The following is a 15,088-nucleotide window of genomic DNA, read 5'->3' as shown; positions in this document are numbered from 1 at the left end:
TGAAGAATGTGTTAATGTGCTGGATTTTATTCATCAGGGGTCAGGGCTTTTCAAATTCTTCCTCCCAGCTCCCCCTCTTTCCATCCCTCCCCAGCAAGCTCACAATGCTGTTTAAACAAAGGACTCCCAACACAAAGAGCAAATTTACACAGTAAAGTTTTCTTGCAAGCCCAGAGCAGAGTCTGGAAGAATTCCAGCTTTATAAAGAGAAAGGGGGGGGGGGGGGGGGGGAGAAAGGGGGAAGGGAGAGAGGGGCATTTTGCAGAGGATAAAAGGAAATTGAGAAAAGTTCCCACCTCCTGAAGCTCAGCACTAAATATTCTCCGCCAGTTAACCCCGATGCGTTACAAACCCTTGAGGATGTTTCAGCAGGACATGAGCCCTCATAACACCAAATTTTCAGCCTCCTTCAAGAAGGAGGCTGAAATTAATGTTTTAACATCAAATTTAGGGTGACATTTCAACAGCTTCTTTGTCTGTGGATTAATAACATTAGCCCCTAAAAGGACACAGCAAACATTAACCAGGGCTCACAGATTTTCCCGTGTGCCAGTTTTACAGGTGGTGATATAAGGAAGATATAACAGGAAATAATGAGGCTAAGCGATGGCTCACCGGCCTTGCGGTGACTACGCGTCCGAGGCCAAGTGAGAACATGAAGGAGCCTCTGTTCCCACATCCCGCATCCCACCCGTGTGCCACGCACCGTCCCAGGACCAGAGGCCAGCGGGGTCCTGCGGGGAGCTTCCCTGCACGCCCACCCGCCCGGGCTCTGCAGGTGACAAACCCACCGCTGTCTGCAAGTGCTGGAAAGAAGGTGGTGTAATTCCAAGGCAGGCTCTACGGCTGGTGGGCTCTTTTCCCCTTCCATCACTTCTACAGCTGGGGATAAAGGGTTGTTTGGTGGGTTGTTTTTATTTTTTTTAACTAAAAGGTTAAGACCCCCTCACTGCTCTGTCAATTCTAGTTGTGCTGGTCAGAGCTCTGGGAATTAGAGAACAGGGAGCAATCCTGCACTAATTAACCAAAGATGACCTAAATGATTTTCTTAAGGTCTTGTCACCTCCACTTTCTGCGCTATCATTAATAAGCTCTGGCAATGTCTCAGAAAGAAGGACAGCTCAGAACAGACATCACCTCTACTTCCACCTCTGCCCAGCAGGAACAATGTTACAGAGTTTACCTGAGCAAAGAGTTTTCAGACATTTTGCAAGCAAAATATATGTGATGTTATTGGCCATAAAGCTGAAACTGCTGGGGAGGCTACAAACTCCGGTCACCAAGCAGGAAAGTAACCGCTTCAGGCATGTAGCTTGGAGACTTTTGGAAATACTCAATTCATATTAAAAGAAACCCATCACAATTCCATTTTCTAACAAGTTTCTCAGCCAAAAGGATGTCATTGACCCAAATTTTCATGCCTGCGTTTATTTGGTTTGCAGGGAAAGCGATTCTGCCGTACTCTCATAAAACCAGCAGCAGTCTGTAAGCAGCTAGCACAGACAACAACCTGGGAAAAGGGGGTTTAAATGACTCTGGAGTCACACACGGAAGCCCACGAACAGCAACACAGCACACGTTTCCGTCCATCTTTGCCGTGTGCGGCTCTGCCCTGGCTCGGACACGCGTGTTCCTGCCACGGCCCGAGAGGTTTGGAGGGGAGGCTCCGCAGGCAAACGGCTTCTAACTCCTAATGGCCAAACCCATCCAAGAGCCGTGCCGAGTGCTCTGCCACACTTGCAGCCGCTCCGCTGAAAAGCACGCAGGCAGGCGATGCAGGGCAGAGCCGCCCAGAGTGCCGCTCGGCTGCTCGTGTTCCCGGCTGTTGGCGCTGCCGGGTGGCTGCGGAGGGGCCGGCAGATCTCAGCACACGGGATCCAGCTGTGCTGCCGATGGAACCCTGACTGCTGAACATACAATACATATTTATAGGGTCTCCTTTGTGACAGGAATGCCAAAGCCTCATGCAGAAAATAACTCAAAGGACATAATTAAATCAGTTAAATGGCTTGGGAAAAAGAGACACGGCTAGAGCCAGATTTCAACTCTTGGCACAGTCTCAGGGCACAGGGAACAACGATTAGGAGAGCAAGAACTATAAAAGCTCTCTGACTAACTACTTGCTTTTCTTTAGTTACTAAACTATAATCCCTGCTTAACACTGACACAGACCAGAAACGCGCCTCTGAGCACAGAGCACCGGGCACGAAGGCAAGTGTTCAGGGTAAGCGCTGCGCCAGCATCACCAGAGGTCACGAACATTACCAGATGACAAGTAAAGCCAGCACAAAGAGTAAGAAATCAAAGATCAATCCGTTTATTTTCATTTGTTAACATGATGCACAGTGAACAGTGAGCTCCTGCCGACTTTTCGGAGCCGGGAGCTCGGAAAGGAGCAGTGCTGGTGCAGGAGGGGCAGCTCCGGCTGCTGGCAGCAGCAAAAGGAGCCTTTGCACACAAGCGGCTCTGGCTGTCGAGAAATGGCCATCGCACACCAGAGGAGCTGCGTGAATCCAACTATTAAAAGAGCTCATGGCCAGTTTTACTGGAATAACTAGGGCAATAAAAGGGGCAGCGCCGTGTTACGCAGGCTGGGGGGGCAGGCTCTGGGGAGCTGCCCCACAGCAGCCGCTCTCGCCGCCCGGCCGACTGCCAGGCAGCACCAAGGCGGCTCCAGCCATGGCCACGCTGCAGGAAGGTCCATCCCCTCCAGACAAGCTCCAGAGCCACAGGTGACAAGAGAAGAAAGAGAAATGCTGCAACAGAGAGAGGGCACACTGAGGCGAGCAGGACAGCCCCGGGAATCCCAAGACAGCGTTTGGGCAAAGTGGCCGAGACCGAAGCTGCACCGAACGTCTCAAATGCCCAGCAGCTGAGAGGGTCCTAACGGTCCCAAAGTAGGGGGTCACCATCCCGCAAGCATCTCTGGGGATGGGCTGGAGAGGGGTCAGGAGCCATCAGCGGGAATGAGGAACACCAGAAGCTCCCTGCCACCAAACTGGGCACCAGTCCCGCAGGGGAACTGGCAGCTGTTCGGGGAGAGGGAAGGTCTCATCTTCGTTGGGTTTCCACTGCGAAGAAGGAACTGCACAGCTGCCAGGAACGCTGCTTGTATTTCTCTCTCAGGATCAAAAAGAAGTCCAAACTTAAAAAAACACCAATACTGAAAAAGTAACTTCAATAATTTCAACTGTTTTGAGCTGAAAGTTGGGGAAAAACATGCACGCTACTTACACAGCAAGGAGCAAAAAGCTGTGAAAATAGAAGATTTACCTCTCAGAAGGGTTGCATACAGAAAAAAAGTAAGCAAGTTATTTAGTGTTAAAGCTAGTTACAAAGTATCTAATGTAGAATTACCAGATTCAGTAAGAGAGAACATTTCAAAACAAAATAGCTCTTTATACCCAAAATTAACAAATCTCTGTCTGCTACCTCTACACCTAGACAACATAACGAGAGGTGAGCTCACATCTTTAAAGCAGATTGCAGTTCTCTTCCACACATTGTTTTGTCCCTTCAAGAATATTAAAAGCAAGCTTTGAAAATTAAGCAAAGCTTTCTCCCTCAACTGACTTGAAATGGCTCTCAAAACAGCCTCATTTTTCCATTTGTGCTTTCAGCGGTACAAAAAAATGCGGAGGGATCGGATGGAATACAACGCCTCGGTACTTTGTTTATGTTTTGATGCATTACGTACGAGTTACTAGATACCTAATTCGGCATACAGAAATGCTGCTGAGATGCGGGCACGGCTCGCTGGCTGCGCGGGAGACGCGGTGGCTCGTCCGGTTACGTCGCGCAGCGGAAAGCGCAGCGCTGGGCTGCGAGCGCTCGACTGCTTGCTGCACCTCAGCGCGTGCTGAACAAATGGAAAGAAATACGTGAGGCTGAGCACCGCTCCTGTGTTTCCTGCGAGTATGAAAGATACGGAAGGTTGTTTCTGCATGTTCAGAAACGATGCGTTTGAACGTTGCCTGGGCTATTGCGCATTCTTTTTTGCTTTGGAAAATACCATACGACATTTCTCCTGAAGGACCCCTTGGAAAACTTGCAGGAATGCGAAAGGATTAAGAGTCTGAAATTTGAGTAACAGAGATGAAGGGATTTTTGAAGAATCTTGGTAAGAGCTCTAGCCTGTTTACTTTTTATTCACAGAATTCAGCTCAAAAATCTTGCCAGAAGTGCTGTGGAAGGTTCAGCACTCCGGCTTACACTAAGGCCAGGAGGAACCTCCTCTTGTACCAGGGATCCTCCGAACCCGGGCAGGAGCCTCCGCAAAATTCAGCTGCTGCTCCTGGGGAGGTTTATCTTTTCTCATTGAGCCCCGTTTACTCCAGACGGGGTAGCTCAGCAAACCTCCATGGATTTGCTGTCTGTTGTATCAGAGGAGAAATGACTTTAGCTAAAAAGACGTTTCTGATCGCTCCGGTTAGTTCCAACCTTCGCGATCTCCGTGTCCGTCACCGTCTGAACCAGGAGCGAGGGGCTGGATCTGGCTGCGGGGCGGCACCACGAGCTCCCACGCAGGGGGACCTGGGCTGCCAGGCTGCCGGAGCAGCAGGTCACCTTACCCCAAGGGAGAGGAATCGGCAAAGCCTACGAGTGCCAGGAACAAACTGCATCCCCACACCTTCCTGTAGCCATCCGGCTCCGCGTGACAGCCCTGCGCGCGAGGGAAGCCAGTTGTTCGTGAGGATTTCCCCAGATCACGGGCAAAATTTGTACCGATCATCGCGAGGCCCAGGGTTTACCTGTATGTGAATAGTATCGTTTCACTTCTTCGGGGAAAAAGGGCTTACTGCAAAAATTAGCAAACATGGTATGAAATATACAATAGCCACCATTAACATCATATTTATTGTTATTTAGTTGCTCAGTAAAACATATACAGATATGTACAATATGCATGAATACAGAAGACTGCACTTTACATATTTAAAAAAAAGAAAGAAAAATAACACTCAATTTCATGAGCTATTGTCACAGTCTTCCAACCAAGCATTTAAGAAATGAATTTAACAAGAATAAAAAAAAAAAAAAAGAAAAAAGATAACAGGATTGCCTAACACACAGCAGAGTCAAGTTTTCATATTTTACATGTGCAATAACATTTTTCAGAAGAGTTTGCTATGCAGTACGGATTACCAGTGTTTTGAGTTTTTTTTTCTTTTCCATGAAGCAAATTTAGTACAAAGAAATAACATCCTTTTGCTTAAGGCTGTTTTAAAGCTGTAATATTCTTGGGTAGTGAATAGTGATAAAGTTATGACTGCCAGAAATCACAGCCTGCAGTTTCATCAGTCAGAATCTATGAGTGGATGGACTCAAACCAACAATTTTAATAGAGAATTTCTAAGACAAAATTAGACTATTTCCTCCATTAGCCTTAAGCAATAAAGGAGAAACAATTCTATAAAAATGGGTTATGCTCTTACACACCATCCATTGAACAGCTGTGAATCTAGTAGCTGAGAAAACCTTACACTGCAGCTTAACAAAAATAATCAACATTTACCAGTTTTGTTTCTGTCTGCGTCCCCCCCCCTCCTCCCGCGCTCCCGGCAGCCGGCGCGTGTCGCTGCCCTGCGCTCACCGTACCCCTTCCCGCCTCTCGAAGGGGTGAACGCTTTGCCTTACTGTTGGTGCCTGGAAGCCTCATACCGATTCCTGCTTTGGGAAGGCCAGCCAGCCTCAGAATGACCACGCAGACATACGGTATCTGAAACAGTTCCCTAAACGACCCAGATGACGTAATTCTGATGTTCACTCCCTTCCACCCTAAGCACACAATGAAATCCTTACCTATTTGATGAAAGTCACCATAACTAAATAAAAAATGAGTCTAAACCCTCTCTCGCTGATGCTCTAACAACCGAGCTAGAATAGCAGAGAACTAGTAACCCTAGGAAAAAGTGATCTGGAGAAAATTCGCAAGAGTATTTAATGAATAAGGCCTATTCTTTCCTTTTTTTGGCAAAGAGATATTTTATCACTCCTCCCAATTTAAATGCAAGAGAGATTTTGCTCCGTTTGCTACTGCATTTTAACTTGAAGACTAAGTGCAGAGTTCCTTTTCACAAATACCAAAGGGGTCGGCGAGCTGGCTCAGGAGGGCAGCGACATCCGGGCCCCCCCCCAGCACCTGGGGCACGGGGCTGCGTGGGGACCCCAAGCGCCAGGCAAGGCAGGGAGAAGTCTCCAAAACAAATGCGAAGCCGCATTTTTAGCTGTTGTTCACAACACAAAGCAAAGATTGTGCATATCTTAATGGCACATTTACCACAGGTCTTTGACTTCTTGGCACAACGTCCCCCCTGTCTGGAAGCCATGTAGGACAAGCAGGTACGAGTTTACGTTATTCTGGCTTCACTCAGTCATTTGGGGAACACGTAGCTCATAGAATTCCACCCTCTGTTGCAGCAGCTCATTCTCCGAAGGAAGCAAGCCTCGAGCCGTGCGGCTCAGCAACGAGGGCTGCGAGCAGAGGTCAGACCTCGGGTAGAGCTCAGCTCTGCCTCCCACATGCCTTCGACCCAGCTCGGGTTGATGCTGTCTGTGCCTCAGCTCCCCTCTACAAAGGAGTGCAACTTACCTCTTGCACAACAGGCTTTTACCTACAGCTCTCAAACATGCTTCAGTTGGAAGTAGTATCATTGAGAAACTTATATCATTTCAATTCTTACCATGTGGGGCTATGCTGATATTTCATATAAGTTTAAAAAAAATAATCAGTGCATTCAGTGTCAAATTAATGGAGAAAATGAGTACAATGAAATTACTGCAGGCAACACAAGCTTTGTGACAAAGCTCTAGCCTTCTGCATATGCTGTCAGTACCAAATATACCAGGTTATGAGCATGAAGTGATGCTTGTCCTGGCCAGTCATATGTACCGTTTCTGTTCTGATCTTTGGCAAAAAGCAAAGAAACCATAAAAGCGCAGGTCGGTCCTGGCATTGCTAACAGCTGCCCCAAGTAGAGCTCGCAACGTCTCCTTTTGCTCAGTTGATAATGTCGCTTAAATTAAGCAAGATCAAATGGGTAGGAGGTTAGCAAAAGGATTGCATGTGTCCGTATTATTCAGCAGAACTACATGGACAACAAGGCCCAGAAGACAGTCCACCACTGTTTTTAACTCCTCACTATCTAAAAATCCCGTCCTCCCCCTGCCTCCACCCCAGGGGCCCGGCAGTGCCAGCCACACGGGAGCAGACCCCGCGGCGGCCGCGTGCCATGGCTCCCACACTTCCACACCGTACAGCTCGGCAGCTGAAGACACGTCCCCTGGCTTCAGTATAGCCCGTCCTCCTCATTTCATAGGATTTAAAACTGTTAGGATTCCATTGGTTTTTAAGGAATTGCTTCCACTTTGTATTTCTATGAGCAAGTGAAAATGTAAGTCCCAAGTGGATGAGAACAACGACTCCAGGAGAGAAGCCCAAGCTGCAGAGAGCAAACCAGAAGAAAAGGGTGGGTGAGACCAACTGAGTCACTGCATTTCTACTTAAAGGAGGATTTCTCTTTAAAAGCGATCTGAAATGTTTGATGCAGCGTTCACGGAAAGGTCTCTTCCTGGTAGCACAGGGTGTGCATCCCTGACCTCAGGAAGCCTGAAAAACCTGTTCTCTTGAATGCAGCAGGAAAAACTAAAAACAAAGAAGTAAGCCATCGAGGCTGCACTCCGGTACAGGAATGCCACCAGACCATGAACTCTTCCTAAATTTTCAGCTCTAAGTGCTGAAACGCGGTATCATATGTCTAGGCATGTGTTTCGCTGGGGTTACTCCAAGACCCACCCAGCTGGAAGGGGTAGGAGCTGCCAGGACAGGGTGGGAGCTGCAGACCGAGCCCACCACGGCAGCCACAGACCTCCCCTCAGCTCAGCAGCCCCCAAGTGCTTTGCTAGACAGGATTTAAAGTTAAACACATATTTGGGTGAACTGGGACTTAAGAAATCACAGGCAAAGAGGCATCTTCCAGAGTGGGGGCTGACAATTATTATTCTACCAGGAGATATTTTACTGGGGACGGTAATATTTTATTGCAGGTACAGGGGAGAGCTCTGAGCTTTCGGTAGCACACACACCTACAGAGGTACAAAACATCCCATCCTTTTGTCCAAACCAAGCGGGCGTGCAGCAGCTCCACAGCCAATTGCTCCAGGATGGGCAAAAATCCTCATCCTCGTGGCAGCTCCAGCTTCAATAAAAAGTAAAATAATATTGAAAATCGAGGTTCAAAACTATCCAAATGTATCCAAAGTCAAGTCACTGACCAGACCCAAAAGAGGAAATCAATCCATGCATGGTTAATAAGAGCACATTCAAATAACATTTCCAAACACTCTGAGCCTCTCTGAAGCCACACATGACCGAGAGTGAGGATTTCAGACCACCCCGTGCCATCGGCATTTTAGGCAGAATTTCCTCTCCATTGGTGTCTACTGAGAACATTACTTCAAAATAATTAAAGGCCCAGCACAATCATCAAAGATAAAATAGAAAGCAGTCTTCAAACTCCATCCCTTGAGGAGGGACACATTTTGTGAATTCTTGACAGAAGTAATAAATAACCCTAGAGAGGCTGACCTTTATTTCACAGCTAAAACCTAAATCTCCAGTGATGTTATTAAGCTTCAGGGAGCAGAGGAAAGCGAGCTGGCCTGCGCGGGGTGGGACGGCTCACACTCCTGCACTCAGAGGATACACAAATAATGGACAGCGTTACGTAAAACCACAGGAGTGTCGGATCATCGTGTCAGTCGTGTTTTTATCTGGTTTGCTTCCAACTTTCTTCTCGAATGAGTATTATCTACCACGAGCAGGGAAGTACGGTTTTCCTTTTATTGTGTGGATCCAGTAACACTGTTCTTCAATGCGTGGCAAAAACGGGGCCTCGAATGAGTTTTGGGGGGGGCCCTAACGCGGGGTCTCCCTGCCCTGGCAGATTAGGAAACGCTGACCTTGGGCATACAGCCTCCCGCATCCCCCTGCTTGGGCCGTACCCCAACTGCTGCCACCGCACCGGGACGGCCGTGGCGGGAGCTGGGGCGCCCCGCAGACAAGCACATGGGACGCTGGACCCCGCTTCCCATCGACAGTGTCTTCCTTCAGCTAAAAATGGGTGAAAAATGGGCAGGGAGCAGCCGTGCCGCCTGGCAGGGCTTTGGGGACACCGGCCACAGCTGGCGATGGACCCAGCCCCAGCCGCGCGGTGGGCGCTGGCTCCTGCGCCAGGACACCGCGCCGTGGGACAGCGCACGCAGGAGGTGCACGGTGGCTCTGGGGGAGTTTCTTCTCCAGCAGTGATAAAGTGGGACCCGTGGGAGCATCACCAGGACCAGAGGGCTGCGGCCACTCTGGGGAGCACCCCCCGCTCCTCCTCGCAAGCAGAGAGGGAGCCTGGGCGTTCGGTGGAGGAGATAATGACTCTGAATTATTAAGCAAACTTCCTGTTAGACTTATTTAGAAAAACTTCTCTATACCTTCCCCAGCTGTGTCTGAACCAGCCCGTTCATGACAGAGCTCCGTCTCTGGGCTTCACCAAGGTAAATACAGGAACGACTGTCCTCGCCTCGCAGGGGGAGGCGGAGAGCAAACAAGGCTGAACGTTATTAATAACAGAACATAATTTTCTCAGGAAAGGGCAGGCTCGTTGCCTGAATATTAAACAGAGCATTAACTGTTTGGTTTGCATGTGACTGGCAAAAGCTGGGTGTCAATATAATATATAATATAATGATGACCATTTCACTTTAACCGGCGTTTATTCCTGAACTGCTGTTCTTCAGGATCACCATTGTAATAAGCACTGAACAAAGCAAAACAAAAAAAGAAAAAACAAAGCAAATGAGGAAGAAAAGAAGGAGGAGGAGGAGGAGGAGGAGGATCTTTGTCTTATTATGACATACGTGACTTGGACATACGCTGAGATGAAAAAGGAAAAGGCCTCATCTATAAATGTATGCCAAGGTTACAGAATAATGGGAAAGAGTGGTCTAGCAGGAAAATCTTAAGCAAAAGTGTGCTAACTGCAGAAGGGTTAACACTGGTAACATACTGTGGCAGAAGATTAAAAAAAAGTTGAGGTTTACTTTAAATTAACCCTTTCCAGTCCATATGCCACTAAGCAGGTACCAACCTAGAAAAATAGTCCACCTAGCAGTAGCGGCCCTTTGAAATTAAAAAGAGAAAAAAAATAATTTCTTTTGTTCAAGTCAGGGCGGCCACAAAAGTCCCAAATCTGTTGGAGATGTCCGAGTGCAGGGACCTCCACGTCGGCACCGCAGTCCGGCCCTTCGCCTCGCCCACGTCGTCCGTGCAGTGGACCGAGAGGCACTGCAGGTGGCTGCCGGTCTGCGCCGTGGCTGAGGTCTTGCTCGGGGGAAGGTCGTGGGCTGGAAAGGGTTCACAGAGAGAGCGTTAGGAGAACCGTGCAATGCAACCCATCAACTCACACAAGCAGCAGCATGTGGGGAGCGTCTCCGCACCCGCCTCTGCCCCGCCGGCCCGCGCCCCGGCTCCTGCACCCATGGCATCCCCTGCCTCGGGGACCCCGCCACTGGTACAGCTCCCTCTTCCCACCCCGCAGCAAGCTTCTCCAGCTGATTTTTCACCATGCCAGAAAAACACCAAAAATATTCGCTTTCGCATGCGCTTGTTTTAAAGGAAGCCATCAATACGTTTGAACGCTGGGGACGTATACACGACTGACGATATGTGTCCTGGATTGTAGCACAACTGGGAGTTTTCACTCCCCGTGCACCCTCCGCTATTTGAAATCGATACTGAAACTCCCCCAGGCAGGAAACCAGCCCCGAACCCTCCGTGTCCTCCAGGTCATTCCCATCATCGGTCTCTTACGGGCACAGGTCTCCCTGTTCGCCTCTTTTAATGGAGCACCACGGTAACATTTTTCTTATAATTTCTTCATTTTAGGACTTTGTATGATCTTTAGCCACCATTAGTTTCCATTAACCACAGAAATTAAAGAGTTTAACTGAACCATCCTAAACGATGTCCCGGACCTTTTTCCTCTGGCTTAATATGTTAATATTAAGTTAATAAAGTTAATATGACGAATAGCTAAAACTGTTCCTTCCAAAGTGTACTACCATGTACTCATGACTCGTTCCCACTGTCACTCCGTTATTTTTCTTTGCTTCCATTCTTAATACCTTCAAGTAAACTCCTCTGTTGCAAATATATTTTTCTCATCTTCAAAACTTGCCTTGGTGCACATGCCCTCTCCCTGCCCGGCGCAGCCAGAGACATCTTTCTTTCATCACCTTCTTCCTCACTGAAATCAATCACTTCTTTAGTTCTTTTCCACTGCTCGTAGTCAACTCACCAAAAAAAGCCCAAAGACAAAACCCCCCAAACTTCAGCCCTCGCCTTATAACTTCTCACGTTCCCAACAGCCCCTCCGCGGGGTCCTTCTCACAGACCCTCTGTAACGGCAAGGCAGCGGCTGTCGTCCGCCCTGGCTGGGGCTGGGCAGCCGGCGCAGGCGGGGGCTCGCTCCCCTCTCCCCAGGAGGAGCCAGCCTGCCAGCCCCGGAACGCAGAAAACCCTCTCGGAGCTAATGCACCCAAGGAAGGCCACTGCTTCTGCCAGGGAGGATGCCCAAGCCGATGCAGACAGCCCCCACCAGCCCTGGAAGGAGGGCTTTTTGTGGGATAAGAACAGTGAGTAAATAGAAGATCGGTGCAAGGCAAGACAAAAAAGCCAACAACATTGACAGGCAGCCTGCATTTCCTCTCATCCACCATTTCATTCGTATTCACCCCGAGCACAAGGGGTAAGACCAGACCCGCTGCAGCACTAGCTAATGCAGGGACCGTAATGTCTCTGATAGACCCTGAGAGTTCCCATCACGCAGGGCTGAGGGTGATGCCAGAGCATGCCAAAGATGCCCCAAAACGGCTGTGAACGTTTAACCTCCTTAAGACATTTCTTCACATCATCTTTCTCGTGTCCCACAAAGCCGAGCGGTGCGGGTTTACCACACTTCATGGGGCAAGCTGTATTTCTTTCACTTAACCAGCTGCTACACCAGATACAAACCAGGAACTGAACAGCTTGTTACATGATCATAGTGATATTAAAAAAAATAATCTTAAACTAGTCTGGAAGTCCCTGGTTTAAACTGGAAAATGCTGTTAATGCTTGATTATAGGATGTCAGAGATGCTCATATTCAAAACAGTATCATAACACCATACAGAGAAACTAAGTAGAACCCGGGGACACGATGCTATAAACGATGGGAGAAGGAACACGGCTCCAGAGCAGTGCTGCTGCCTGCTCAGCCATGCGCCGCATTAGTGCATCCATGTGCAAAATCACCACAAAGCTCCGTTACATACCTCAGCCCAGCACAGCAGCGCTCTGGGTTTGCATTTCTCTAGGACACCCTCGCTCACGGCTCCAATAAAGAATCCAACATCAGCGGGTCAAAGATGCTCACGTTCTCTAAACTCCAAAGCGGATTACAGTCCCGTGTAGTTGGTGTTGGGTTTTTTTAGTCAGTTTTGATAAATAAGCAGCACCGAGGAGCAGAGCTGAAGCACAGAGCAAAGTTCACCGCGTAATACCCAAATGCGGAGTTTCAGCAGGCAGAGACGGCATTAGCACAGCCTGCCTTTGCTCCAACGCGGGGAACTTCTACTCTTCTTTCCTGTTACCCCTGAGCCCCATCTCACCCCAGACCCTCTCCTTCCCCTGCACAGTCTGCATCGGCCTCTGAAGAGCAACAAGGGCTTTTACCTCCCCAGGGGAGTGTTTCCACCTCGGCCCTTAACACGAGGGCACATCTGTGCTGCGGAGCTGCTCCACGGGCAGCACGCTGCCGGCACGGCAGCCCTGCGCAGGGCCGGGAACAGCACGGGCTGCTCCACCAGCACAGGGCCGGCAGCTGCGGTGGCGCGGAGCAGTGAATCCCAAGCTGACATTACGGTGCCGCTTCGGCAAAATCACAGGGCAAAAAAAGAGACTCCCTCAATAAACGCTATTTGATGAAGTGTGTAAATTAATTAAATTTAAACATTAATTTAAACAAATTTAAACAAACAATTTAAACTTACTATCCTGAATGTAAATATACCTGAGTAACTTTTTATTTATAAAATGTTTAAAAAGGGGATTGTGCAGAGAATTGAGAAAGGGAAACGTTTTTCTTATTTGTATCTGTTCACATCCCTTACAATGCACACAGTACCCAATATTTTTTATTCTTAGGTCTCCCTGAACGTACAGGACATGCTGGTCTCTGTACAGGAAAAGCCAGCGCCTTGAGATTAGTCTTTGTGACAGCTGCTTTCTTCCCCTGCCGCAGAGAAAGAGGAAGGAGTCCCACTGCTGAACTGCTGTCACGAGGGGCCCAGGGATCTTGGTGGGGTTTCTGCAAGGAGCATTTACTGCAGGGCCCCAGGAGACCGGCCTCTCGGCTGAGGACGCCGACAGAAGAGGCAGAGACAGCGGTTCCCAGAGCAGGACCCAGCACCCGGCTGCGCGTGCTCGGGCGCCCGGCCGGGATCAGAGCCGGAGCTCCGCTGCGCTGCGCTGGCACGGGCAGCAACGTCTGCGTCGGCCGTGCAGACACCACTGACAGCCAGAACAGACCAGGTCCTCAGCAAACGATTAAGTGAGGAAGTTCATATGCCACAAGCATTTAAAGAATAAAGAATTAGGCTTATTTACTTGTAAATCAGCAAATTATTTCTAAAATGTTTGCTGTGGATAAAATTCATAAGCAAACTACTGATACAGGAATCAATGCAAAATCTGTCCCGCAGTGATGAACAGGATTTGTTGGCCTCAGGAAAACCCAAGTAAATGAGGTGAGCAGGACCTGATCCTAAGTTTACAAAGTTAATACTGATTGCCACTGTCCACATGATGCCTAACTCCACACCACTGTGTGGGAGCTCAAGCTCTCTTGGTCTGTTGTTGAAGAGCACAGAAAATGATGCATTCAAATCCAAAACGAAAAGAGGATGAGAGCTTGCAGTAAGGCTTGCATTAGCACAAGTGTTCTCAAAGCCAATTTGGAAGGAAATATTCAGTGCAATTTACTTTTTTCCAGTATTTCTGTCTTGACAAAGCTAGGATGCTTTTCTGAAAAAACCCTTTGTATTAAAAAATTAAGTTGTGCTGATCCACCTGATAAGAATTATGTTCTTAAGCACGAGATACTGCCTGATACTTGTCCAAAATAGCAATAGTCTCCCGGCAGACCTGTTTCACCAGCCTTCCTTGCTGTCTCTCTGCCTCCTTCAAACCAGCAGTGCCCCAGCACCCGCCTTCTGCAGCGCACGCAGTCCTGAGAGGTATTGTTAGTAGAGACGGATGGGACTCAGCAGGTTAAAATTAGTCAGGTAATGCAAGGTGGTGTCATCACGTCATTGCCTCGCAGTTGCCAAGTTTCAGATAAATCACTGTCAGTCATGAAGTACACCTAATTGAAAGCAAGGAATTTTCAAACAAATTACGTTTAAACTGCACAACTGCCTCTATTAGCAACTACTGCAAGAAATTTGTGTTATTAATAAAAGCAATACCCCTCTAATAAGAGCCATCCTCCACACCCAAGATCTCGAGATGGTCTGGGTGGATACTTCCTCTCCAAACCGAAGGACGTGACACAACAGAACCTGGGACAGATGCAAGTAAAACTACCCGGTTTGCAGGATAGCGTGTGCCACTTGAAAACGGCAAATGTTGAAGTAGAGATAAGAGATAGAACGTCATATGTAAGCACACAACGTGTTCAAGTGGAAGGGACAAAACTCAAAGCAATAGTGACCAAAGACCAAAAGGAGTCTGGAAACGGCTCAACCATGACGGTATCCTCACCCCAAAAAGCTGTGATCAGTGCACGCCCTGGCCATGGCAGCCTTCGCGACTCCCGCACGTGACGGTGGGTGTTAAGCCAGGGAGGACAGTCACCTGCAGAGCAAAAGCCACCAAGCTGCCTGCGACCGCAGCGGGGTTCCTCCACCCGGCGCACCCAGCACCCGCCCCTCGGCGGCAGCACCTTCTCACACACCGCGACCGGGTGAAGTCGTGGTGGTCCCAAAAGCCAGTTACT

The 15,088-nt window shown here is 48.7% G+C and overlaps 1 protein-coding gene across 4 annotated transcripts in view; it reads right to left on the bottom strand.

Moving 5' to 3' along the window:
• Nucleotides 1-2,327: 2,327 nt before the first annotated feature.
• The window catches only part of MN1 (MN1 proto-oncogene, transcriptional regulator), a 44,205-nt gene continuing 31,444 nt past the window's right edge, over nucleotides 2,328-15,088 (bottom strand). The window contains exons 2-5 of one of the 4 annotated variants that reach the window (XR_012045221.1): nucleotides 5,638-10,395; nucleotides 4,572-4,751; nucleotides 3,712-3,859; nucleotides 2,328-3,121 (exon numbers count right to left, since the gene is read on the bottom strand). Coding sequence is in view for 1 of the 4 variants with exons in the window: in XM_072879859.1 (XP_072735960.1) it covers nucleotides 10,211-10,395 (185 nt within the window). In the remaining 3 variants the exon portion in view is untranslated. Of the gene's footprint in view, nucleotides 3,860-4,571; nucleotides 4,752-4,846; nucleotides 10,396-15,088 lie in introns of those variants that run through there. The other 3 variants (XR_012045219.1, XR_012045220.1, XM_072879859.1) reach the window with 3 other exon arrangements.

The sequence above is a fragment of the Ciconia boyciana genome, chromosome 15, assembly GCF_034638445.1.
Source record: "Ciconia boyciana chromosome 15, ASM3463844v1, whole genome shotgun sequence".
Lineage (NCBI taxonomy): Eukaryota > Metazoa > Chordata > Aves > Ciconiiformes > Ciconiidae > Ciconia > Ciconia boyciana.
Note: the sequence above shows the minus strand (reverse complement) of the source record. Positions and strands in the feature narration are given on the sequence as shown.